Genomic DNA, 25,981 nt, shown 5'->3' on the forward strand with positions numbered 1-25,981 from the left:
GGAACAATGAGTTGAATTGGCCACAGCAGTTTTATGGTATTTTCGTGACGCTTAGGTTTATGTGTGTATTATTTACAGTATAATACATTTCTCCATGTTAAGGTGATACTCTAAGGAAGCCTTAGCGTGAAACATTAAAGACACAAATGTAAGCTTCCACAAAACATACAAATTTGAAATTGCTACTCCTTGTTTGCTGTGCTACTACAAACAGAGAGTAGCAATTTCAAATTTGTATGTTTTGTGGAAGCTAACATTTGTGCCTTTGAAGTGTCATGATAAGGCTTCCTTTAGAGTATCACCTTAATACCAATTTAATTCTGCCAATTTATGTTTAAAGCTATAACATAAAAAATCTTTCTGCAAAATTCTCACTTATCTCACTCAGCAGAATGGAATCGTATAAAGCTAAGCATACAAAAAATAACAAGTGATGAATCCTTCACACTACTACACTTAAAATAATTCATGTTACGCTCAACTGTCTGTTTTGATCAATTCTGCGATCATCGATGAAAATAGAAGCAATGATAATGCGAACGAAATCAGTGCGGCTTGCACAATCTATTGGGAAACGATTTTTCCCATGCTTGATTGTACATTTCAATCAATGTCCCCCTTTTTGATCTTAAATCACTCTGACCTTTTGTCCAAAAACGCCCGGATCATCTCAGAAGGTCAATGAGAAGTACATAAAACTTCGATAAGTTTAGTGATCTTCAGAGTAGCGCAATCAACATTAATGTAATATAGAGTTCAACTTAGAAAAAGTTAAGGAAAACAGCAGAAAGACTGTTCAAGGGTACACAGCAAAAAAATAATTTTGATATCACGTCAAAGTGGATGCACTACAATCATGTCGAAAATATGGTGTAATATTACTTGCTAAAAAGGACAAAATTATCATTATTACAATGCATGAACTGACATTACGCTGCTTTTACTGCATTTGTTTATTTATGTGGTCATAAAAATTACATGAAATTTTCGACATGATTGTAGTGCATCCACTTTGATGTGATATCAACATTAATTTTTTGCTGTGTACCTCAAGAATGCCCAAAAAGTATTTACAGTAGTTCAGATCTCCATTAAATCTCTTCAATAATTTTTACAGAAATTTTAAAAGGGAATCTTGATGAAGCGAGCATCAGAAAAATAATAAATAAATCCATAAAATTCAGAGATGTTCAGAGATTCTCATCGAAAATCTCAAGGAATATTTAAGGCGCTTATCTTGTTTTCAAGTAGAGTTGCCAGTATTATTTACTTGCTTATATGTTACTTCCGTTAGGTGTGGAAGAAAAGTTGCTTCATTCATGCATAAATCAGATTTAATTTATTAGATTTAAACATATTTGAATTGTTGGAACAGTTATTATTCACTCAATTCCACAAAATTGTACGTGAATTAATTTACCGGATTGGAGAAGGATTTTAATTCAAAATTTTAAACAAACCACTTTAAGTTTAAAAATATCAAGAAATTATACGTTTCTTTACTTGCAATTCACTTTTGGTAACTTCTTGGTAAAGCCACATTTCAGACTTTTTTATTTTATTATAGGACACTCAATCACTTTTTTCAAGAACATCAACCACTATCAGCTTAGAAAACTTTGACTATTTTCAGAGTGCAAAACATTCACCTTCAATGAGGTTTTCATAAGAATTTTGCTGCCATTTGTGCAGCTCCACGCTAAAAGACGAATCAATCAGAGGTGACCTTCTCCTATTTGCATGAAACTTTGCACATTATTATTGCACTTTGTTACGGGAAATCAGTGGTATCGTGAAACCTCACTTTTTACAATGATTACATTCAAACCAAATACAAAATACACGAATCCTTCGAATTTTACTGATATTTATCTATTGCAAATATTATTTTGAAATTTGTGAACGTTTTGAGACCTGATGCCAAGGTAGATTGAGGTAAGGGAGACGTGAGAAATTATTCAAATTTAGGCCAATATTCGAAATGGCGTTTCGATATTATTTAATAAATCATAATACGAAAACGTCTCTTCTAATCGAATTGACGTCAGAGACAAAGTTGTAGGAAAAAATTAACTCTTTCAAGCAAAAAAAAACACACTGTTTAAAATTTGTTCAATTTCCAACCTGGACACTTTTAATTTGTCTAAAATCGTAATACAACAACTAATGGTACAAATTTTTAACTTTTTGAGTGCTTTTTTTGTATTTTTTACAAAAAAAAATTAAAAATAAAGTCTAATAAATTTCAAACATGTTTTCTCAACAATAAAATGAATTTGTATGATTTTGTCAATTTCAAAGTGTCCATCTTGAATATTTAGTTTTTTTTTTTGATTTTCAGCAATTTTTTTTTACCGTTCATATTTTTTCTATAAAGATTAAATATAACTTTGTCTCTACGTAATTTTCATGAGAAGTGAAGTTTTTGTGTTATAATTTAATTAAAAATATCGAATAGGGTTTTAATCTAATTCTGGGCCTACTAAGCACAACCCCACTTTACCTTTCATTTTCGAGCGGATTTTAAAAGAAAATGGAATGTATCTATTTCTGCAGTAGATGACTTCTAAATTTATTCACCTTTGATTGAGCTTTGATAAACAGTCACCAATCGCTGAGATATTGTAAAAGATCTATCACTCCTTCTTAATTCCAAATTTGTTCTGCGAATTTCAATTCTGTCCTAACGCATTGAAACTATAGTCGCTATATTCATAGTCTGGCGGATAGAATTTCGATCTATCAAAAAGCGGAACCAATTTAATATATTGTAGACCAACAATTGCAAAGGTCCTATCAACTTTCATAAACAAAACGACCCACACAATTTTAATGTTCTTCTACCAAAATAACGTTATGTTAGGAAAAATTTGAATGATTTTCCATAACAAACAATTAAACAAAGTTTCAGGCTAATCATATAAATTTTTTTTTGTGGCTATTTGGTCTGAAACTGCTGTTGTATTCACATTTGAATTATTTGTTTGAGAAGCAGTAAAAATCCTATCGATGCAAATGCTGGAAAACATAAAAAAACATAACCTGGTCCAGTGTATTGCCTCAGTAAATCCATATGTTAGACCTAATTTATAGCGGTTTCTCTCATTAAACTTTTTTGATATTCTTTGGAGAGGTGCATAAATCTAAGCGTATCCAACAAAAACCGTTTTCGATCAAAATGAGACTCATGCGATTTTTCAAACAAATGATTTCACAATTAAGTGACTTACTGTGGTCTGGAATAAGAAAAAAAAGCTTATATCTATCATTGAAAACCATAGATGAATAACGAATACAGATTTCCTATTCATTGTTCCCGTTTTATGGATTGTGAAGATGTTGATTTTTGATATTCATAAATACCAAGCCGTTTCTCAGTAAGCATAGTTTCATAAACTTTCTTGCAACGAAATTAACAATCACAAAATGAATCTTCAGGTACCAACTTGATGACACCGCACCGTAATCCACCAAAATTTCCATTTTCTCAAGATGTCTCAAGATGGCTTGCGAAAATGTCTAACTTACCGTAGTCTGGATATCAGACTGCACAATCTAAAACATTTTTCCCACAGAACCTTGAAAATACCCGTTAGAATAGACTTTTCAGTTATATTTCCTCTTCTATGACGAATCTCACACCACACGACGGTAGTTTTTACCCTGCTGGTTTCTCGTCTAGAGAAAAACACAATGAGCATTGGAGTGCTTTCACGAATGAATTCACTTTTATTGGTGAGGCTTTTAAATCCAACGGCATAATATAATAGAAGCATCTCTCGGGAAAAGCGATTGTGCCTTTTGTGTTCTATGGAACTTTTAGAGGCTGAAACAATGCTCACTAAGATATGAAATCTAATAAAAAAAAACTTATCAATAGCCATAGAAAACATAGATGTGCAGTTGGCAGTTAGTTGCCACAATCACTACTATGAGTAATGTGAATTTCTTTCATAAGACTTTACTTTAATGTCCAATAATTTGGAGTCATACGAAACGAGACCAAACCATGAAGATTTATCGGAAAAAGAGACTATTAACTACTAAAATAATGTTCAACATACATGTGCGACCTTTCGCAGTGTCACCTTTTACACTCTCAAGCTGTCTCTCTTAGCTAATCTTACAAATTCGATCCGGCTATTAAAGATTAATAATTTCATTCGATTCGACTTGATTGGATACGCTGAACGTGCCAACTGTAAACAACCCGGGGAAACGTGAGCCGAAAAACGCGAGTGTCATCTTATTTCATCGCTTTTCCGGTCCGCTTTCCCCCTGACAAGCACCGATGATGTATAACGTGTGTCCACTTCTATTATTAGACGTCTTCTTCGGTCCCATCTGCGATTATGTGATCGCCCCAATCGCACGGTATAACGCAGTATGGGGAATACCTATCCTCACCACCGGAGGCTTCACGGATGCATTCACAATCAAGTCACCGCACTATCCGACCCTGACTCGGATGATGGGCAGCTACAGTGACACCGGTCAGGCATTGCGGGAAATCTGCAGACATTTCAACTGGACCACTCAGGCCCTCATCTATCATGACAACGATGAAAAACGTGGCAAGGGTCACTCGGACTGTTCGATGGCCATATCATCAATCTTTCGCGTTCTCAACACGACGGAATACTTTTCGCACAATTTCGACGAAACCGAGACGGATTACAAGGAGTACCTACGAATATTGGAGCAAACGAAGAGAAAGGCCCGAAGTAAGTGAATTCAGATTTATTTTAGTTCTCACTTCAATAATAGCTCTTAATACTGACGTATTGCCAATTAAAACGGCATCAAAGCAATTTATAACGCCAACGGTGAATTGTGACGATTGCTTCGGCGAATACGGATCACGAAAAATAATACGCGCGATTTATTGTCCACTTAAAGCTAATTAACAGGAATAGACTAAAATACTCTAGTAAAAGTATTGACGACTGACACAACAAAACTGAAAACAAGTTGTTCCAATCGAGCAAGGCAGTGCATTTTGACGGTTCGATTGGAATAACTTTTGACAGACGTTCATACTTTTACATAGAGAGCTTTAGCATAGACTGCTAGCAATTGTTATCAGTTCAATGAAAACGTGTTCCGGATTTGAAATATTGGTTTTACTCCTATATTATACCCATTTTGAGAGTAAAACATTCTCATTTTTATTTCACTTTTATCACCCGCCCAAATCTCACACACATACATAACGCCGAGTGCCAAGATTTCAATATCAACTAGGTACTACCATGCAATCAGAGCTATTAAGCTTTCTCAGCCAATTTGGATTATCAGTCAATTAGCCTGAAAATCGATGTATCAATCAACACTCCAGTCATGTGCTTATCTAAACAAGAAAAATATGATTATTGGTTCGTTTTTGGTTCACACATCTTCTTCTTTGGCTTTATTACGTTCCTACTGGGACTTTACGCCGGTTCTCAATGCTTTGTGCACTCCCAAATTTGTTAATTGAGAGCTTTCATCATACGTATGTCGAACATTTCTTCAACCCGAAAAATCCCAAGACTGTTCCGGCCACCTCCATCATGGTCTTGCTTTATAGCTATGTCTTTATCGACTGAGCTAAAGGAGGCCCCTTACATACACTTACCATAAAGAGGGAGAAAATCGTTTAATCAGCGTCTAACAAACTTATCTACTTCAATCATTTCCGCTTATGTATTTATATCAGAGTTACTTCCTTGATGCATGGCTTTTTATGGCTTTCAACGTGCAGCTTATACTTGTTTGTGCATTAGAGTGGTTCAAAATATCGATTTGGCTCCACTCCCAAAAGTTGACGTAATCTGGTTGCGAACTCATACTATACTGGTTCTTTGAAGTTTATATGAGAATTACTATTGGAAATGTAACCTTTTTTTTTTGTTCCCCTCATCCTAGCCTTTTGCCATAAAAATTTACGTGTAAGCTTGCTACTTACTTTTCTCAGCTAAAACTTTGTTTTGCTTAGTCATTAATTAGTCTTCTCAGCTGGCAACATTGGTGTACCTGGCGCAAAGAATAGGGTAAAAAAATCCAGGATACTATGTGACAGTGTTGAAAGCAGTATTGCCCTGAAAGCAGTCGATTAATCTTATCAGAAAGTTGTCGGCTTCGAAATCAATCAATAACAAATATCAAAAAATGGTTTTGAACAAAGTTGTAGCTAAAAAAAAATTGTATTGGCCAACTTACCCTTGAATCATTTTTACGAAATGCTAGGATGAGAGAATCAAAAAAATTCCTTTATCTTAGTAGTTCCCATATAATCTATAAAGAGTCAGGGCAATATGAGTTTGCAACCTGATGTGGAATCAATTTAGTTAGTAGGAGCAAAATCGATAATTTGAACCACCCTAATATTCAGTACTTCCTTCCTTCGTGTGGTTTTATGTTTATGCGGCTTCCATGGCACAAATGGAGTCAATTAAAAAAAACCGTGGAATTCAAGGACTAGCCATTTGCCGTTTTCTATCACCTACGGAGAGAAATAAAGTTTGAAATCAGAACATTGCTGAACCCTAGTAGCACGCTTGTCATAAAACAGCTGCGGAAGCATTTATATGACTTATTTTAGTCATAAACAAGGTGCTGCAACTTTGCGAGACGGCAGTGTGCTACTTAGAAAGTGTGATTGTGTAAAATATGGGAAACCGATTAAACGAGATTGATAAATTTACATACTTAAACATTTTCAAATGTTTGGATTCTGATAGTTCATGTAATATTTGAATAAACACAATCGTTAAAACGTACCGCGTATAAACCGACTCCAATGCATGTAACATAATTGTTTTGGCCCACCAGCTGATATGGATTCTAACATTTGCTGCAGAGCTTTGTGGAGCTCGATAATATCCTGTGGGATATATTGTTGTCATGATAGAGTATTTCTGGTTCTCCAAACAATCCAAGAATTTTAATCTTGATTGTACGTTGTAGTGGTACCTCCATAAAATCATGTGGGCCTTAAGTTGTATTTAGTGTTAGGATATCTTAGCTTCTCTTCCAAAGCGCCTGGAGCTCAGATCTTGAACTTCTACAGGCTCAACGAGGTAAGTACGACATCCTGGCTAAATGTTGGAATCCATTAAAGTTTTTGGTAGCAGGGCGTCACAATATCAGTTCGAATCGATAATATCGATGCGACGAAGAGACTGCTAGTTTCTTTTTTTTCGAGGCGAGCAGCCTCGAATCATTCTAGCTTCTCAATAGGCGTCTACAAACAAAATATCAATCCAATGCACTATGGGCAAAAATGGGTCCAAAATTACCCAAAATTCAATATCTCAACAGCACGCTGAATTCTGGCCATGAAAAACAACTTTTCCGAAGGGAAATGATATTAAAAAAATGCATTTTGTATTAAAAAACATTGATTGTATTTTCACTTTTACCCCTTACTCCCCTATAAAGTGTACCCCGTATTCCCCTAATATCTCATGAACTATTGTTAAAAGACATAGTATTCTAAAACCATGCATAAATTGCTTATGTTTTACGAAAAATAGAGCTGTGAAAAAACATTTCCTCCAAAAAGTAGGGGAAAATGGGGAAAAATGGTCCAAAACACATACCTACAAGGCTCTCCGGTCTATGGAACCACGTGCAATCGATTCCCCGGACGATTTTCCTTGGGAAAAGTCGTTTTTCATGGCCGAAATTCTGCGTGCTGTTGAGATATTGAATTTTGGGTAATTTTGGACCCATTTTTGCCCACAGTGCAATGTTTCTCTTTCTCCCATCCCATAATTCGTGTTTCTTTCAAGCTTCGGTAAAGCGGACGAGTGAAAGAGCGCTTGACTACACAGAAAAAAAGTTGTTGAATATTACATCCAAACTGCTGCAACCAGGTCAATCCATCGGTTGTGTAATATAACGTTGTACGATGTACATCGATTTTGCGAACAAAATTTCATCCATTGATGTAATATTGTGTTTGTTTTTTGCTATTACATCATTATTTCATGCATCAGCTTGAATAACATTGATCGATATTACATTTTTTGCTGTGTATGATCAATTCGTTTTTCATGTGGCACAATGAAAATATACATTTCAATATATATATTCATGTCGCACATCAAAACACTTGAAGATAACATGTAATGTGTTTAATTTATCTTCCATCCACGTAGGAGAAATGGATGAAATGTCGGCCTGAATGCCCCGCGTTCATCTAGATAAAATTGATAAATAGTAGATTTTTAGCAATGGGCCCAATCTTAGATCCATTAGCCAACATTAGAGCCATTTTATTTATCGAAAAAAAAAATAACAAAATCGACGCATAGGGAAGAGCGCTACTTCGTCATAATCGCCCATTTCCGTTATATCGAGCATTAATCATCAATACTATAATATCAATGATTTCACCGTGCACAAGTGTAGTGGTAAGCGCTGCCTTCCTGCACATTTGATTGCCGTCAATGGATGGCAATCGATGTCCGTCGGTGATTGGCACTAGATTGCGGAACAGAGACCGACGTTAAATAAAGGAAAGAAAGAAATCAATAATATGTTTGTTGCGATTTGTTAGTTCATAAGCCACAACATAAAGCCTATTGCAGCGCATTGTATTAATATTTACACTCATTGTTCTCAAAACAAACGAAGCGCTCCTAGCGAATCCACTTTTTCTACCACCAGACGAAGAAAATCTGACGGCGTTTCAATGCGTTAGGACGGAATTGAAACTCGTAGGCCGAATTTAGAATCAAGAAGCAGTGTTAAATTTTAATATTATTTCAAAAATGTTTGACTCTTAATCAAATCCGACGTACCGTACCGTTAGAGCTATATTTGATGAAAACATTCCATGTTTTGTTCAAACCCTTTCAAACAAGAGAGGTAAAGTGCGGAATGTGCTTAGTAGGACGGAAATAAGATCAAAAACCCTAATGCATATAAAAAATAGGTATCATAATATCGGTGAAAGAAAGTAAAATCCAAATTAAGACTTCGTTCCAACTAGAAAATCGACGTTACTTCCATCGAAAGCAAATGAGCAAAGCAAGACGAGAAAATCCATAGCTAGCTTCGTTCTAAGCGTGCTTCTTTTCATTTTTGTTTGTTGTTGGTAGACTAGACAGGCGTGATGTAAATGATGCGTTAAACACGTTGCCTGGAAGGAGGAAAAACTCGAGCTCATTTTAAAGCTTCGAAAATGTAGCCCTCTGCTTGGCATCTTATTATATCAGTTAAAATATATACTTGAAATGAAAAATTTTGTTGAGCTCTCAAAATTATCCTATTTTAGATCTTGATGCTGTACAAGCTCAACCAAGTTTTGTTGGATGTACCAACTGACTATACGAATCTGTAGTATCTGTAGAGCAATGTGGGAACTTTTCACATCGTTGTAAGACATACTGTTGCATTGTGTACCAAGACGAACTAAACGCATTCGAACGGCTTCTTAAAGCTATAACACATCGTGGAAAACTTACACTTGTATTGACAATAAGCTGATAATACGGTTTTGGAAAGCATAATTGAAAACAAGTCCAGGTATTTTGGAATTAATTAATTAATTAATTGTATTCAAATATTTGTGACCAGCTTAATTTAGCTGTTTCTTCTACACTTCATGAGTATAATACAAAAACTGAAAATGAACTTAAATCATGCCCGAGAATCTTTTTCAATTACGTTAAAACTAAAATAATTCATGCCATTCCCCATCAAAAATAACTTGAGACGAAAAAGTAGGTAATAATTCAGAAGATATTTGTAATCTTTTTGCCTCATTTTTTTCAAGAGACGTACTCCAATTTCTCGGATAATGATCGTGATTATGAATATTTTTCATACTTCCCTGACTTTTCGAGTAATGTTTATGTTAGTATCATTTATATTCAAGATATTTTGATAGGCCTAAGAGATGTGGGCGCCACTAAAGGCTCAGGACAAGATGGAATCCCCCCCCCAAGCTTTTATGAAAAATTTAGCAACAGAACTCACAACATCTTTATACTGGTTGTTCAATGTGTCACTTGTCGCCGGTATATTCCCGTAAAATTATAAAAAAATATGTATACCCATTTATAAATCCAGTAAAAAATCTGATATTCGACATTATCGTGGGATTGCCGTGCATTCCTAAACTATTCGAATTAATCACAATCTTCAGCCAAATAAAACATAGAATAACAAATGTACAATACAGCTCGATCAATCACAACAAACTACCTGTAGCTTGTTCATTACTCATTAACTTCAATGGAGAAAGGAAACCAAATTTACACTGATTTCAGTAAAGTGTGCGATAAACTTGAAATTCCAATGTTGATTTTCAAATTAGAAAAATGGGAACTGAGATGAAACTCCTCAACTGAATTAAATAATATTTAACGGATCGTCAGTAAATTGTAAGGTTCAGCGAGAAAAAAACCTAACCCAATTCAAGCCACGCCAGGAGTTCCCCAGAGCTCGCACTTTGGTTTCCACTTTAAAGATCCTTACACAATTACAACACTATATTGCCTATGTGAGGCCAATATTAGAATAGTGCAGTGTTGTTTGTTCACCTTATATGAAAATCCATGAAGAACGAATAGAGTCAATCCAAAAGCAGTTTTTATTATATGCATTACGTAAACTGGGATTGACAGCATTTTCTTTCCCATCTTATGAAGCACGTTGCTTGTTAATCAACATTCAGACATTGAAAAAGTGTCGAGATTATGCTATGGTCTCTTCCGTGAACAATATCGCTTCGCAACGCATTGACTCAGCTTATTTATTATAAAGACTTAATTTTTATGTACCTTCTCGTTCATTGTGTATTCGACATTTGTTCGCGGTCAGATGATGTCATTGTTTATAGTCTACACTGTGAAATAATAGACCTAAATATGCTTCCGCTTAAATTGAACAAAATATTTATAAGATTAAAAAGATTATACACCCTAAGTTTTTTATACAAAGCTCGGCTGTGCAAATCTCAGCAAAAAAAGTTTTACTGCGATCAAACATTTCATTTTGCTGCGATTCAGTTAAGCACTATCCGAGACTCAGTAATCAAATGTCACTTTAGCTGAGATCTCAGTGAAACTAATTTTTGCCGAGATTTGCACAACCGACTTCGGTAGAAAAAACTAAGCGTGTAAGTTATAATGTTATTACACACTTATTCTAGCTCGGTAAAATCTCCAACAGCCGATTACCTTGGCATTTTTTTATACATTGAAGTCTTTTTTACACGGTTTTTTTACGCGGTTTTTTTACACGATTATTTTTATTTTTTTAACGATTTCTCGACAACGATACAACCTATCGACTTGATTCCAATCACATTCTGCGTTTCAAGCTATAGGTAATAGAATGGCATACTTTAAAAAAAATCGCAATTTTTGGTGTAAATACAGCACTTTTTTAAATATGTCCATATGGACCATAGCATGCTATAATTACAAATGGCATCAAAATCCGAACATGTGAAAAATCAAAATCTCGTAGGTTTTTTTTACACGGTTTTTTTTAAACGGTAGGTATCCCCCGTGTAAAAAAGACCTGAGTGTAATTACTTTATTTGTACAGGCTCAATCAAATAAACTTTACAGAGCTGAGTTATCATTTTCGTTATACATTATTATTGTCTTATATTTAAAGTTAAAGGAACTGGACCGAGTACTCGCGCTTGTCACGAGGTTAGTGGAGATTTATATTTTTTGGAAGGGGAAAAGGGAGAAGGAGGTTTGAAATGTGGTTTACGATACAAATATTTAATTAATCCTAAAACATGAAATCATTTCTATTCATCTTGAAAACTAACATTAAAAAAAATCCACACGTACAAAATACAAACTAAACACAAGGTTAATCAAACTTACAATCTAAGGTTAATATTCTTCAAATAAACAAATATGAGTTTCATAAACTCCAGATCGCGTCTCGCCAAAATATCCCGGACTGAAACATATGGTTGTCTACCTCGAGCCCGAAGGGAATCATACAAATGTGATCTGACTCCACGATACTCCGCACAAGACCAAAGGATGTGATCAGCGTCCTGGTAACCTTGTCCACATTCACAGAGATTGCTGCCTCCCAACCCCACACGGAACAAGTGAGCGTTTAGACAATAGTGATTGGATCACGCGTATGAAGTCTCGACCCAAGTCCAACCCTTTGAACCATGCAAACTTCGACACCTTAGGAATAATTGAATGTAGCCATCGTCCCAAGCTCCCGTCACTCCATTGATGTTGCCAGCTATCGAGCGACTGCTGACGATAAATAGAGAAAAATTCACTATAGGCGATTTGTCGATCAGAAATGTCGCCTTCCATAGCGCCCATCTTCTCAAGTGAATCCGCCTTCTCATTGCCCAAAATTCCTGCGTTAAATATAGGTAGTACAAAGTCATAAAACATGTTTGAGGATTTAGCTCCAGAAGCCTCTCACAGTTTTCGATCACCACCCGAGCAGAGAATGAAAACAAAATGAAAACTATGTTTGATATTTTGATATAAGCGTTCGTGATAACATATTTTGCCTACCGTGTGGTCGAGTTAACAGTAATCATAACAAAAATGAGATCTAAAGGGCATATGAAGGATATTAAAAAGATAACAAATCATGTTTTCTTGATAACAAATCTATGTATGCGTTTTGATATCAGTAATTTCGTTAATAATAAACAAAATAAGTAATCAATATGTTATTATAACTATGGAAGGAAAACAAAAAATAAAAATAAAAGAAATTAGCTATTAATTTGATATTATGATATCAAATTTAGTAATCTGAATGTTTTGAAATATATTGGTTGATATCAAGATTCAAAATCGAAAAATGTTATGAATGAGCTTTCATTTATTGAAAATAAAAACAAACCTAATTTCAATCAGTTCTATCAATATCTATCTTATACCGATTTGTAAATTAAATTCGCATGTAGATTAATATCAATTAATGTTTTAAACTTTAACTGTAAAAATCATAATTGACTTTGTGAGTTTGTAAAAAATTAGTAAGCATGCTGATTGACTCTTAAAAAAAATAAATAGATTTCAGTGATAAATGTGAATGCTCTTGTCATAAAATATCAAATTTTGTTTTTAACTAATTTTTTTAGAAATATCAAAATAATATCAAAATATGAATTCAACTGAAATTAAAAAAATAGTATATCAAAATATAAGATCAATTTGATTTCAAAAACATAATTTGATATCATTTTGATATTATTTTGATATCCAACTTTGCTCGGGCAGTGGGTTCATTACTTCGCAACGGGTGAGGAGCCTCAGAGATAACTCTGAAAAACGGACGGATAGTGGCAACATGCCCGCTAGCACTTCGAGACTCATAGTATGAGTTGAGTGCATGCATCCTAATTCCTAGAAAAAACGACCAACTCAGTTTTCTCCGTGGAGAATTCGATACCTAGCTGATTAGCCTGAATAGACAATCCGTCTACAAACTGCCGCCAGTAACCCCGTTTTTTGGCCTTGATGAGGCTCTTGAGTTCGCGTTCAAGAGATGTGTATGCGTCGAAATGCTCGCGTGTTCCACGTTTAAACATCCGTGCATTGTTGATCCCACCAGAGCGATGATGTTTTCTTACGAATTGACGATCGTGTTTGAGCTTGAAGTGCGCTGTCAACGATGAGATTAGAGAGGAAGTTATATTCTTCCAACAGCAGAAGCTCTTCCACTGACGATACTGTATCGCCTATCGCGGATTGGAACTTATTCCAATCGATGTTACGGGTTAGATCATACGCGACGTTAACGGATTCTGACGAGTTGAATACACTGGCAATCGAAATTTTGATCGGCAGATGATCACTACCATGCGGATCCTGGATTACATGCCAAGTGCTATCCAACGATAGTGAATTGGAGCAAAAGGTGAGGTCTAATCTGCTACCATTCGAGGATGGGCCAGCCAGACGTGTTACTTCTCCACTGTTAAGTATTGTCATGTTGAAGTTGTCGCAGAGATCATAAATCAAAGTAGAACGGTTATCATCGTACAGCTCCGCCAGCCTGTACCGTTGGAGTTAAAATCTCCCATGATCAACCATGGAGTGGGAAGTACCACACATATGTCGAAAAGTTGTTTGCGATTAACAGAGACTCTAGGAGCAATATATACACTCATAAAATTCGACACATTTTTATTGGCAAATTTCCATGTAAAATTCCACATGATTTTCATGTGTCCACACATAAACTGAATCCACTCAGAAGTACACATGCAATTTATGAGTCAAATGGATAGTATGTGTGGTTACACATGAATTTGTTTATCACATTGCAAAAATTCATGTGTGGGACACATAAAAATAATCATTGAATTTTTATTAGTGTACAGAAGCAATACAAAGGCTCTTACCTTTAATGGTAGCCTGACATGCGACAACTTCAATACCGGGGAATCCGGGAAGATTCACTTTATAGAAGGAGTGGCACCTTTTGATCCCCAAAAGTACCTCTCCTCCACGTGAATCCTCACGATCCAACCGAATAATGTTAAAATCATAAAAAGAGAGGTCGCGCCCGAACACAGGTCAAGAAAGGAAGGGGTAGGAATGTGTTGACGTGACACTCGCTTTGATGGAAGCCGAGAACACCTCTGCACTTCCACGAGGAGTCACTGGGATATTGGGTAATAGGGTTGGGTTTGCAGCAGGGTTCGTTTTGGTAAACGATAAGCTGAATTGATGTCCTAACAATCATATAACGCGAAGGAGCTTGGGATTGAACCCACGGTCTTCTGCTCAGTAAGCAAAAACGTTTGCCACTAGGCAGACGAGCTCCTTTTTATCATCGAGTTGCTGTTATTACCATGTAGTCATGTTAACAAATAAAACTATTGACGAATCTTGAATGTGGATGGGCTTGAGATTAGACTCATGATATTCTGCTCAGTAAGCAAAACCGGTTGTGCTAAGGCCATCGAGCCCCTCATATCACATTATAGCGTTACTCAAGTTTTTATAATGTTTTTTTTTTATAAAAGTTTTACAAAATACACGATAAACAAGCGATCTAACCATACATTTTTAATATGAAAGGATCTGGGACCGCGTTTTTCTGCACAGTAAGCAAGCCACTGCAACCGATGATCTTTGAAATCCTTAAACTAAAAGCTACGAAAGAGGCCTTTATTAAGATCCATTTTCACGCGACGTTAAATGTTTCGATTTTCTCTTTACGCATGGTTCAGGTAATCATAACAAGCTATGACCGACGTGACGATTGTTAAGACCTAGTTGAACAAGCTATTCAAATGAAATTACGTTCTCGAATTTTACTTGGCGTGTAATGAACAACAGAAATACGCGATATTTAATATTTTCAGCGGTTGGTGGTTAATTTTAAATATACTTACGGTACTGCCTACGACTACGACAGCGACTACTGTGCGGTATAAAGGCATGAGCTTAAGAAAGTGTGAAATGAGCTGTATTAATGATTCGGTAGAAATGTATACGGAACTAAAGTCGACGTACACTCTATGTCGATTTGATCAAAGTAGGCTTTGCATCATATATTGGAAAACCCAGAACTCGTGGCTTTCATTCCCAGGAGCTCCAAGAGGTAAGTAATAATTTAGCTGCAAGCTACAGCGTTGGGGGATTACCCTTTGAACCATATGGAAATTCCCAACTACGACGGCGCCTACGACAACGACAACAGCGAATTTGTAACTTACTATTTGTCTAGGATAAACACCTTTGCCCGGCACCTCCACTGGTTCTTCATGTCCGCTATCTGTCACTGTTTGCAAAATATCTAATAGCAATTACCTTCCAATACCAATACTTCCTGTATTGCCATGGTCATCTGGGAGGAGGGTCGCATCTAGTGCTTTCCCCAGGAACCGTTCACGGCCACCAGCTACTGCTCGTCTAGTCTTGGGCGTATCCAGCGAGGCATCCTTCAGATTACTTACAATCTCCGACACTCAATGCAAATCGCAGGCACACTTACGCTTGTTGCAAAAAAACACACCCGTGCAAAGAAACGGATCAAATAAACGTCACTCTCGCGAAAGCACACCCGTCGTCGTCGAACAGCAAAAAAAAAGAAATCGGTGGGCAGTTTTGTGATACGGATTTCCAAAATCAACCGGGAATGCACGAATTTTACCACACCCAACTACGAAACACGTTCAGAAGCACTTTTGGTACACTTTCGTTCTAAAACATTTATTTTTTTTTCAAAATAGTTGCGAGTGAACCAACATCATCACCGCGTAAATAAACTAAAATTAAAATTATCGCTCGCGATGTCACTAATTTCTGGACCGGAAAAAACCAAACAACGCAGATAGCGTCAAATTTTCTGTTGCTTGCAAACATGATGAATCATGTTTTCTTTCTCGATTCTAAAACTTCTCGGAAAGCGAGAAAACCACCACTCACACACGTATAACCGTCCGGAAGGCAGAGTGCCTGCGCTAATCCGGCAAATGCAGCCGAAAACTATGAAATCTAATGCACGCACCAAACAGAGAAGAAACTTATGACACAACCGTATCCAAAGGCGTTCGAAACTCGACTCTTTTCCTTAGTATGACCATTTAAAGTGTTAAAGTGGTCCAAAAATCGTTTTATTTTTTCTTAAAATAACTTTTTCAAAAATTCATTACTTTTGAACCGGCACAGTGGATTTCAATGATCAAAATATCAAATGAATGGTAATTCGGTGTCTCCATTGATTTATAACGATAAAAGGTAAGGCGTTTTCATTGATTTATAGCGACTGTAACATGGTCACAATGCATGGTAGTCTACATGGATAAAAATCTCCTTATACCTTTTGGAAAATTTTCTATTGCTGATTATTCATAAAATGTTTAAGTCAACTGATATGCAGACGTCTTGCAAAAAGTTAATTAAGATCATATAACAAATTAAATATAGAAACGGTCACACATACCTTTTATGCATTCTTATAGGACCTATATGGACTGTCTTATGGAATGTATAAGGCTTCGGCAAAAATGTATAAGTGAAACACATGAATAAAATAATTGATTTTCGTTTCGTTTAGTCGCATAGCAGTATTGAACGAAAACCCAAACCTTGATAACTTCAACAAAATATAACTCAAAAACGAAAAAAACATCACTTATTTTTTTTATATGTTGTGTAAAAAATCCTAAATTTTCAAGGAAAAATTTATTAACATATTGTGCCAAACCATGAAAACTATAAAAATCAAATACAATCAATGTTTTGCAACACAAACTCCAAACTTTTCAATATCACTTTATTTTTTTCTGAAAATTATTTTCAATTACCTTTTATCAATTATTTTGATCTTTAAAATCGACCCAGTGGTCACAAAAAATTTGATTTTTTAAGTCATTTAACGATCCTAACATGGAAATAAATCACCCTAATGACAAAATAAAAAAAGAATACTGGTCTGATATTTTGCGATAAGGAACAAAACTACCAATTTTTATGAAACTCTGAGAACCACTGTATCGTTTTGTTATGGAATGGCTGATAGTCTAAATAAATTACACAAATGAATACAATTGAACGAATTGTTAGTACACAGCAAAAAATTATGAATTTTAAAAGTTATGTAAACATTTATGCACGTAAACTTGTGTTTCATTAAACGCAAACGAGCAACTTGTATACAATGTTGTTTACAAAGATGGGCTTTTGTACACAATATATGCAACATTTCATGAAATGTCTCTGGACTTTACACGATTTATAATGTAAATGTATATGATATATGACGCTTCAACCGAAATTTACACTACTTTTTCGAACCGTGTAGCCCTATGCTACGAGTGGCGCATTGTAGAGAATCACTTACTAGACTCAACGAGCTTCTTCCTGAATATCGATTTGCATCCGACTAGTTTTCGATTATTAGGCAGCTTCACAATCTTCCTATTTCGAGCTTTTTTGAAACGATGCAAACTCCTCATCCATTACCTTCTTCCATTCGTGGTGCACACAGCTTCATCGTACATATGGAGTTTGTCATACATGGACACTAACCGGGTGGTTTTTCGGTGGCACACTTTTGTTTGAACAGTTGGACCATCGTATATTATCGGCCTTGTATGTCTGACGCTCAAGAGGTAAACAAAACAAACGATAGTTAGTAATGGGACATGGGACTAGTAGGAGAGCTGGGAGTAAGATGGACACCCTAAGGATTGTTATTTGTTTATCGTCAATTAAAACAGCGTTTTGTTGGCATTGAAGGACAAACTCACGCGCAAAGAAACTGCATGTACCAGTTTATGTTAAATCTTAATAAATAACACTTTTTTTGAAAATCAAATTCACAACTTTTTATTAGTGCGAGTGGGTAAGCCGGGTAGTTTTTAAAATTAAATGGTTGTATATTATAAAATCAATTGAACTAATTATAAACATGAATTATGAATATGTCAAGAGTGCCCCCGGGGGAGGAAGCTAACAGAGCCAGATCCGATGCTCACCATGAGACGCCTGAGCATTTAAGAACTAGATCATTAGCGGTGAGGGTGGATCTATTTTGATCATATGATCAACAATATTATTTAAGGAAATCCGAACATTGAAATCCATTTCTCATGAATAATTTACATTGTCCGTCTCACCCCGATGGTAAACCATTTAAGAAACAAGCTTGGAAAACTTGATAATTTTAGGATGTCTAGAGGAGATAACATCGAGTCAACCGGGCAAAATGTGGTTTTTATGAGATTTTCAGCTGTTACAAAAAAGCCTTACGTTAACCGGTCCAGTTCTCTTCAGGATAATTTTTGGTAAGCATTGAAGACTATGTGAGCTGTAAATTGAGCTGCCCGGTTTTGCCCCTTTTGGATTCATGATGTAAACGCTTTGTTCATTTAATTTATACAACCTCTTGCTGTAATGAAATGTTATACAATCGGAAGGACCCTTTACTCAACCTCTCGCTTCTATACAGCTACTTATTTAACCTTTTCTCGATTATCCAATAATCACTTCACAGCTTTATCTTGAAGCCGGGTTAAATATTATTTACTTTTTTTGATGGAGAAATTTTTTAATTTGATTTGATTTTACTCGGAATTAGGTGTTACTCTGCACCGGAACCTGCCCTCGAACTCAAGACGACCGCATTGGCAAACCTCGACACTACCAACTTCGCTACGCCAATATTTTGAACTGATGAAAACAAATCTACATGACGTTCTACAACAAGATCGCAGTTCTACAACAAGAGAAGAGGCTTTATAATAGTACACATGAATCATTTTTGTCGACAAATTAGTTCAGCTTTGTAAAGGAGCGGCGTAAAAGCTGTAAAACTGCACAAGTCTAAAAATAAACCTAGATTATTAGTTGAGAGCAGGTTGTTTAGTTATTGAAAAGCACTTTAAATGTTTATGTTATTCAGCAAAAGTGGTTGGTTGTGTAGAAGCCATCAAATGAAACATATGAATATTTTATTAGCTTTGTTTTGCAGCTACAAGTTGAAATTATATTAATGTTTGACATTAGCGTTTATTGGCTGCTGTTATTCGTTTATTGGCTGCTGTTGTGCAAACGTTGAGTAAACGCTCTCCAAAACTATTTTGCTAGCTTCTGCTTGTAGCTGTATGTGCAGCTTTTTTCAGCTACTTTACAGCATGATGCTAGAAAAGTTGACTTATAATGCTGAAAATGTTAGTTGAGTGCTTCTGTAAAAAGTTCAAAATCTGAACGGCGGGATCTGGAACTAAACTAATTATGTAAACAGTAAGCCCTTATCCAATCGAACAATTTTGCCGAAGACACCATGATGCAAAGTATTTTTTTTTTTGCTTGATTTTGTTTTGTTTTTGTCACATTTGACAGTTCTCGTACAAATTGTGTTTTTTTTTTGTCGATCTTGATTTTCTTGCTGAGTACCAATACTACCGACGCCAGGAAGGCAGCTCCCACATCTGGACCCTACCTATCGACCCATCAACTCATAGACCGGGGACCAACAGCTTTACTACTCTGCACGCAGAAAAAACTATCGTTGTAACAAAAATATTTGAGGTAAATTTAAACGTAAACTCAATTTGTTCTGGCCACAAACATAAATTAGGTTGATTTCAAACGTATTCCATGTTTGAAGTCATGTGAAATCAATGTTTAAAATAAAAATAATGTTACGTTTATTTCAAAAATATTCATGTTGAAAATAAACGTATTTATTTTTGTTTGGTTTGACAGCTATGTGAACAATAATAAATATGTGTATTTTAAACATGCTTCTCATGTTTAAAATAAACATACATATTTTGGAATTATTTGAGTAGTTGAGTGCAGGGTAAAGCAAAATAAAACGGAAATAAATGAAAAAAAAAGATCTTCGGGCAGTGCATCTTAATTCCTGCTCTTTTCGAGTGCGAATAAGAGTGACCTGTGGGTATTGGGGTCCTGGTCCGGGATGCGAGGACCCGTCGGGGTGGGTGTCCGGGGTTCCAGTTCAGTGGAACCGGTGCAAATTTGTGTTATTAGCGTCGTTTTGCCGTTTCTGCCTCGGTTTCTGCCACTGGTCCTCATACCGGTTTCTTTCCGTGTTCAATATCGGAGGAGGATCCGGAATGGATTCGGAATGGATGACCGTTTTCTGTTGAGGTTGAGCAATGCTGGAGCAACTTTTTCCGAATGTAACAAGAAGGAAATAAAAAGGCCTGACACGCTAAAAACCGTTTACCCAAATCCTATATTGTTGAAATAAACATGCTTTTGAATTTAATTCAAACATAAATATTTTAGTTTTAAACATGCTTTCAATTCACTTTGAATAATTCATATGTTTAGAGTATAAACATTTATATTTTTGTTTTAAATGAACAAAATTCGTATTCGTGTGTAATCAGAGATTTTATGTCTAAGAAAATCCCGCCGGCGCCGACCCAGGCCCTTTGGGGTGAGATGAAATCACGCTTACCACTACATCACCGGCGCTGCTGTCGTTGTATATTCTGAAATGTATTAAATATAGTTTTCGTTTTTATGGCTTTCTCAGTCTAGGGTAATTCAAACAGTTAGTTTCGTTAGTAAAGGCAATGCAAAACTAACTGTTTGAATTACCCTAGACTGAGAAAGCCATAAAAACGAAATCTCCATAAAACCAGTCGAACAACCAAATCAATTAAATATAGTAAAATAATAATGAAAGTGACAAAAACCCAATAATTCAAACAATAACATTCAAAGTGTTTTTATGTTACTTCATACGCGAAGTTAACGATTTTCAGAGTTGGTTGGAAATGCTAACATGAAGCTTTAGTGTGATGATTTATTAGCTAGAGAATGATCTTTTAGAAGAGGGTAGGTGGATAGTTCCGTTGGAGTACGGCAGTATGAAAATTGAATAGAAGTTGAAAATGAGCGAAGGGCCATTAATGCGACAGTTTTTAAAGATAGACGCACATTTTTGCCTAACCCGTACGATGTACGCGGGGACTTGAAGTATGTCTCCAAGTCCACAGGCAAAAATGTGCGTCTATCTTTAAAAACTGTCGCATTAATGGCCCTTCGCTCATTTTCAACTTCTATTCAATTTTCATACTGCCGAACTCTTATGGAACTATCCACCTACCCTCTTCTAAAAGATCATTCTCTAGCTAATAAATCATCACACTAAAGCTTCATGTTAGCATTTCCAACCAACTCTCAAACAATAAACTGTCCGTCTTACCCACAGTTCCACTGTTCGTGTATTTTTAAGCTCATCGAAAAAATTACTCGCATATGAGTCCCATCTGATTTCATTCCATGAGCATTAGATGTTATTAGCAGAAGTAGCTCAAAAACATCAAATTATAAAAATAATTCTACCTAGTCGTCAATTTCTCAATATGAAGCTTTTCCAAATGGGACCGGTATGCGAGTGTCGGCGTCTCCATGAAATTCTTCATAAAACTTATTCATCACGTAGAACTTGGATACTTCATTTCCTGAATGAAACTTATGTAGAGTAGAGTGGGGAAAAAGTTCATTTTGAGGTTTTTGAAAAATATGAATACACAAACTAAAATTCAATGTTTCATCAATTAATTGAAATATATTTTAGAAACAGACTTTCTCTACCCATCAAAAGTTTGTTTCGAGCACTCTTGAGAAAAATCATTCTAGCTACGAATTAGTTAACTGTAGATACCTACATCAAGGAACTGAGAGATTTCAGGTTAATGATTAATATCTCAGATTATTGTGATATTTGAATTTTTCAATTAATGTTTAACTGTTGAGGACCACCAAATGACTTTCCACTACTTTGTTTTTTTATGGTCGTATGTTTTTCTTCGTTGTGCGGTTAAAAACAATGGAAGCAAACCCTTGAGTTATTCAATTTTTACTTCAGATTATTTGTTTGCTACTTTACACTAGACCGTGCAATGGAGCTGCCTTCGCAATGCTGGCCTGACGATGAGGAAGATTAAACATTCGCCAAAAAGCGCCTCTAAACAGTACTGGCCGAATTAGCATTGAAGGAGCAATCGGAAGTCTAGTCTTATTCTTCTTCTCCTCTGGTGCGAGCCGATTGACAATCCAGTGGAGGGCTATTCTGTCTGACTGTCCCGTGAATATTATTGGAAATGCAATCCGAGAACTTTATTGAAAAATATTAGTTTTATATTGGATTTGAAACGGTAATGTCTCGACCAAGTAACTGGCATGATGAAGAGACATAAGATTTATTGTCGAAAACATCATTGCTCTCCGTAATTACTGTCAACAACTTAATCGCCATATTGGTGTTACGTAAATTTTTAGCCTTGAACCTAAAATTCAAGGATTTTCGGTAAAATAATAGATAAATTTGGCATGAAACGATACTAGAAGGCAAGAACATGTATTTATGTGGTGAGATATGTTGCGAAAATGGTGAATAAAAAATCCACTGCCTGTAGGTGGGAATCGAACCCACACCTCCCAGTACGCTAGCGGGCGGTCTACTACTATGCTACCGTATAATAAATAAATTTAAGGTCTGAAACTAATTTTGGTGTGCTTCTATAATGTTGAATTTGGTAAGATCGATTTGCAAGGACATTAAGATAAACCAATCGAGTTCAATTTTGTTTAAATTCATTTTTTTATGTAAATCTGCACTATTTTGGCGATGGATTGATTTAAGGCTCCTATCATTCCAATATGCATGAAATTTAATGCGCATATGAATTATAACTCAAAATGATGCTATAAGTCACTTATTATTTTAGATCTTTTATTAATGCCACCATTGAACAAAATCAAATCCACAACGAGAACCTTCAACATTGACACCAACATTAGAACTTTTTGACTGCTGTTATAGTTTTTGTAGAACAGAACATCAACAAGCTAATTTAAGGCAGTTTCTGTCAAGCAATAAAAAATCAAAGTGAATTTATAGCTGATGTTTAGCAGAGCTTAATAAAACTACATCAATTTAATATAACTCTTAAAGATGTTATGAGAACCTCTTGTAGAGTATAAAGAATGTTTCCGCAGTGTATTAATACAGCTGTATTGTTATTCTCAAGCATGCTTTAAAAACCTAATCAAGATTTGTCCACTTAGCTGGAAGAAAATCTTAAAGCGGTTATCATGAGGTTGTGATAGAGCTCTTAGTTTTATTAAAAGTTTGATAAAATAGATCATAAAAACCACTAATAGACTACAATAAATTTAAAAATGTTACTTGGGTAGGAATGTTAGGAAAAATGCCATCTTGCCAAAAGCGATTTAGGCGAATTTGTCATTAGGACGAATTTAGAAAAGCCAATGCTTTAACTTAGACTATTCTTTGAAACAATTTTCTGTCTGAGACATAATAAATTCTTGAACTTGAAAAATGTTTCAAAATATTATTAAAAAAAGGATCAGGAACTGAGCCTTCTAAAACTTTCGAAAGTTCTTGGATAAATTTGAGATCATGAAAATGAATTTGTTAAGATATAAGAACAATGGCATTTTTTTTCGAGACCTGACAAATATATTCAGGTAAGAAATTTTCAGTCAATGATTTTTCTTAGCGGATTTCTCTTTCCGGTTCCTGACCATTTCTTTTTTTTTTTTTTACTTTTGTTTTGTTTTCCGTCGATCTTGTTTTCCGTGCTGAGCACCAATGCTACCGACGCCAGAGAGGCAGCTCCCACACCTGGACCCTACCTATCGACCCATCAACTCATGAACCGAGGACAAACGGCTTTACTTCCCTTCCGAAGGAAGGCGTGATCAGAGATGTTATGCCTCAGAACATCCCGGCGGCGCCGGCTGGGATTGAACCCAGGCCTGCTGGGGTGAGAGATGACCATTTCTTTTGAAATGACTAATTTATCAATTATCACATAGGGGAGAGCGCTACTTCGTCGTAATCGCCCATTTCCGTTCTATCGATGAAAAAATATCAATAATATCATAGAGTTCACCGTGCACAAATCAATAATAGGTTTATTTATATGTGTTAGTTCATTAGCTACATCATAAATCCTATTAGACCGCATTCTTTGAATATTTACGCTCATTGTTCTCAAAACAAAAGCGGTCTTAGCGAATCACCTTTTTCTACGTTAATCCGTTGGACGAAGTATTAGATTTTAAACAATAGCTCAACAATTTGTGACTCTTCATCAAATCCAAGGGTACGTATGGAAAGCTGAATAAATTTAAAAGTCATATTTGATAGAAACATACCACTTTTTGTTTAAACTCGTTCAGAAAAAAAGCGGGTTGTGCTTAGTAGGACGGAAATTAGATCCAAAACCCTATTCTGACTTAAAAAAAATAACAAACCTAACAGGATTTTCATTCGAATTCATGTCTAGCTTAAAAAATTTCATAGCTGTATTTAGCTATCGAATTTCGTTGTTTGTTGATCTTGAGGCGCTCTGCAACATCCAGTTTGCATGGTGTAGATACGGCTCGTAAAATCGTGATGTCCTCCGTCGATAGTTGGTGGTCCTCTGTGAAGATGTGTTCTGAAACCTTTGATTTGAAATCAAACACCATAACGCTAGCAGGCTGCTTGGTCAGATACACGTTCTTGTGCTCGTCGGCAACGTCTTTTACCGGAAGAGAACTAATATACCGGTCGGTTCTGGAATTTGATACGGGATCGACGGTAAACATGCTCTCGTCGCTGAACAGGATGACCGGATTTTTTCGCTTAAGGAAGTTCAAGATTTTCTTGCATCGTTCGACTCGTAGCTCCCGGATGCGGTTGGTAATCATGTGAGTTTTTTTCCATGCCCTCGACTTCGCCCCGCAATCTTCTTTTACGATCTTCCATGCGGTATAGTCACTGATCCCGTGTACCTTTGCCATTTTCCTTATTGAACGCACTGGATTCACCCGAATCTTCCTTTTGATAGCAGCGATAACCCTCGGAACCCAAGCTGACCTCGGACGACCTGTGGCCACCTTCGCAGATAGTTGTCCTTTCTTTTCTTGGTCTAAAACCCTTTTGACGGTCCACCGGGACACTCCCACGGCGATTGAAATGTCTTTTTGCGATATTTGCGCGTGGAACAAATCACGAATACACTGCCACTTCGTCATGATGCAACTGTCAAACTAAGTAAATCATTTTCTTTTATACACAGCCTACTACGGTATGAGTGCATGCAGAGAAAACTAAGACATTGTATGCACAAGTGAAACGGGAACCTTATTTGTACGATGGTGCAAACATTATCACGCATACGCTATTTTGTTACAATGATTACAGCTTATTTTATATACACCTGCTTTACCTACCTGGGTCTTTAGTGGATCCTTTTTTAGACTTTTGTTTTGTTCACAGGCATTTTTTTTTTTCGTTACAAACATTTACAGACCTTTAAGTTTTTTCACAGATATTTACAGAATTTTGTAACCAAGGGAAAATTTTAAATTTTATTTGATTACACTGTTTTACATCTTTAATCAAATTACACGTGCGATGCATTTTGCAACACGCATTAGAAATTCTCGCGGTTTCAAATCCACCACACGAACGAGCTGTCACTGTTATAGACGGTCATAGTTATAGACCTGTCAAT

At 35.9% G+C, this 25,981-nt stretch overlaps 1 protein-coding gene across 3 annotated transcripts in view; it reads left to right on the forward strand.

Moving 5' to 3' along the window:
- LOC135713497 (atrial natriuretic peptide receptor 1) overlaps positions 1-25,981 on the forward strand; it is a 292,939-nt gene that overhangs the window by 196,015 nt on the left and 70,943 nt on the right. For 2 of the 3 annotated variants that reach the window (XM_065236625.1, XM_065236624.1), the window contains exon 3: positions 4,326-4,724. The exons of the other annotated variant lie outside the window; for it this stretch is intronic. In XM_065236625.1, the coding sequence (XP_065092697.1) occupies positions 4,326-4,724 (399 nt within the window). The remainder of the gene's footprint in view (positions 1-4,325; positions 4,725-25,981) is intronic. 3 annotated transcript variants of the gene reach the window in all.

The sequence above is a fragment of the Ochlerotatus camptorhynchus genome, unplaced genomic scaffold (genome assembly GCF_037179485.1).
Source record: "Ochlerotatus camptorhynchus isolate MF236.1 unplaced genomic scaffold, CSIRO-AGI_Acam_v1.1 ptg000558l, whole genome shotgun sequence".
In the NCBI taxonomy this organism is placed as follows: Eukaryota; Metazoa; Arthropoda; class Insecta; order Diptera; family Culicidae; genus Ochlerotatus; species Ochlerotatus camptorhynchus.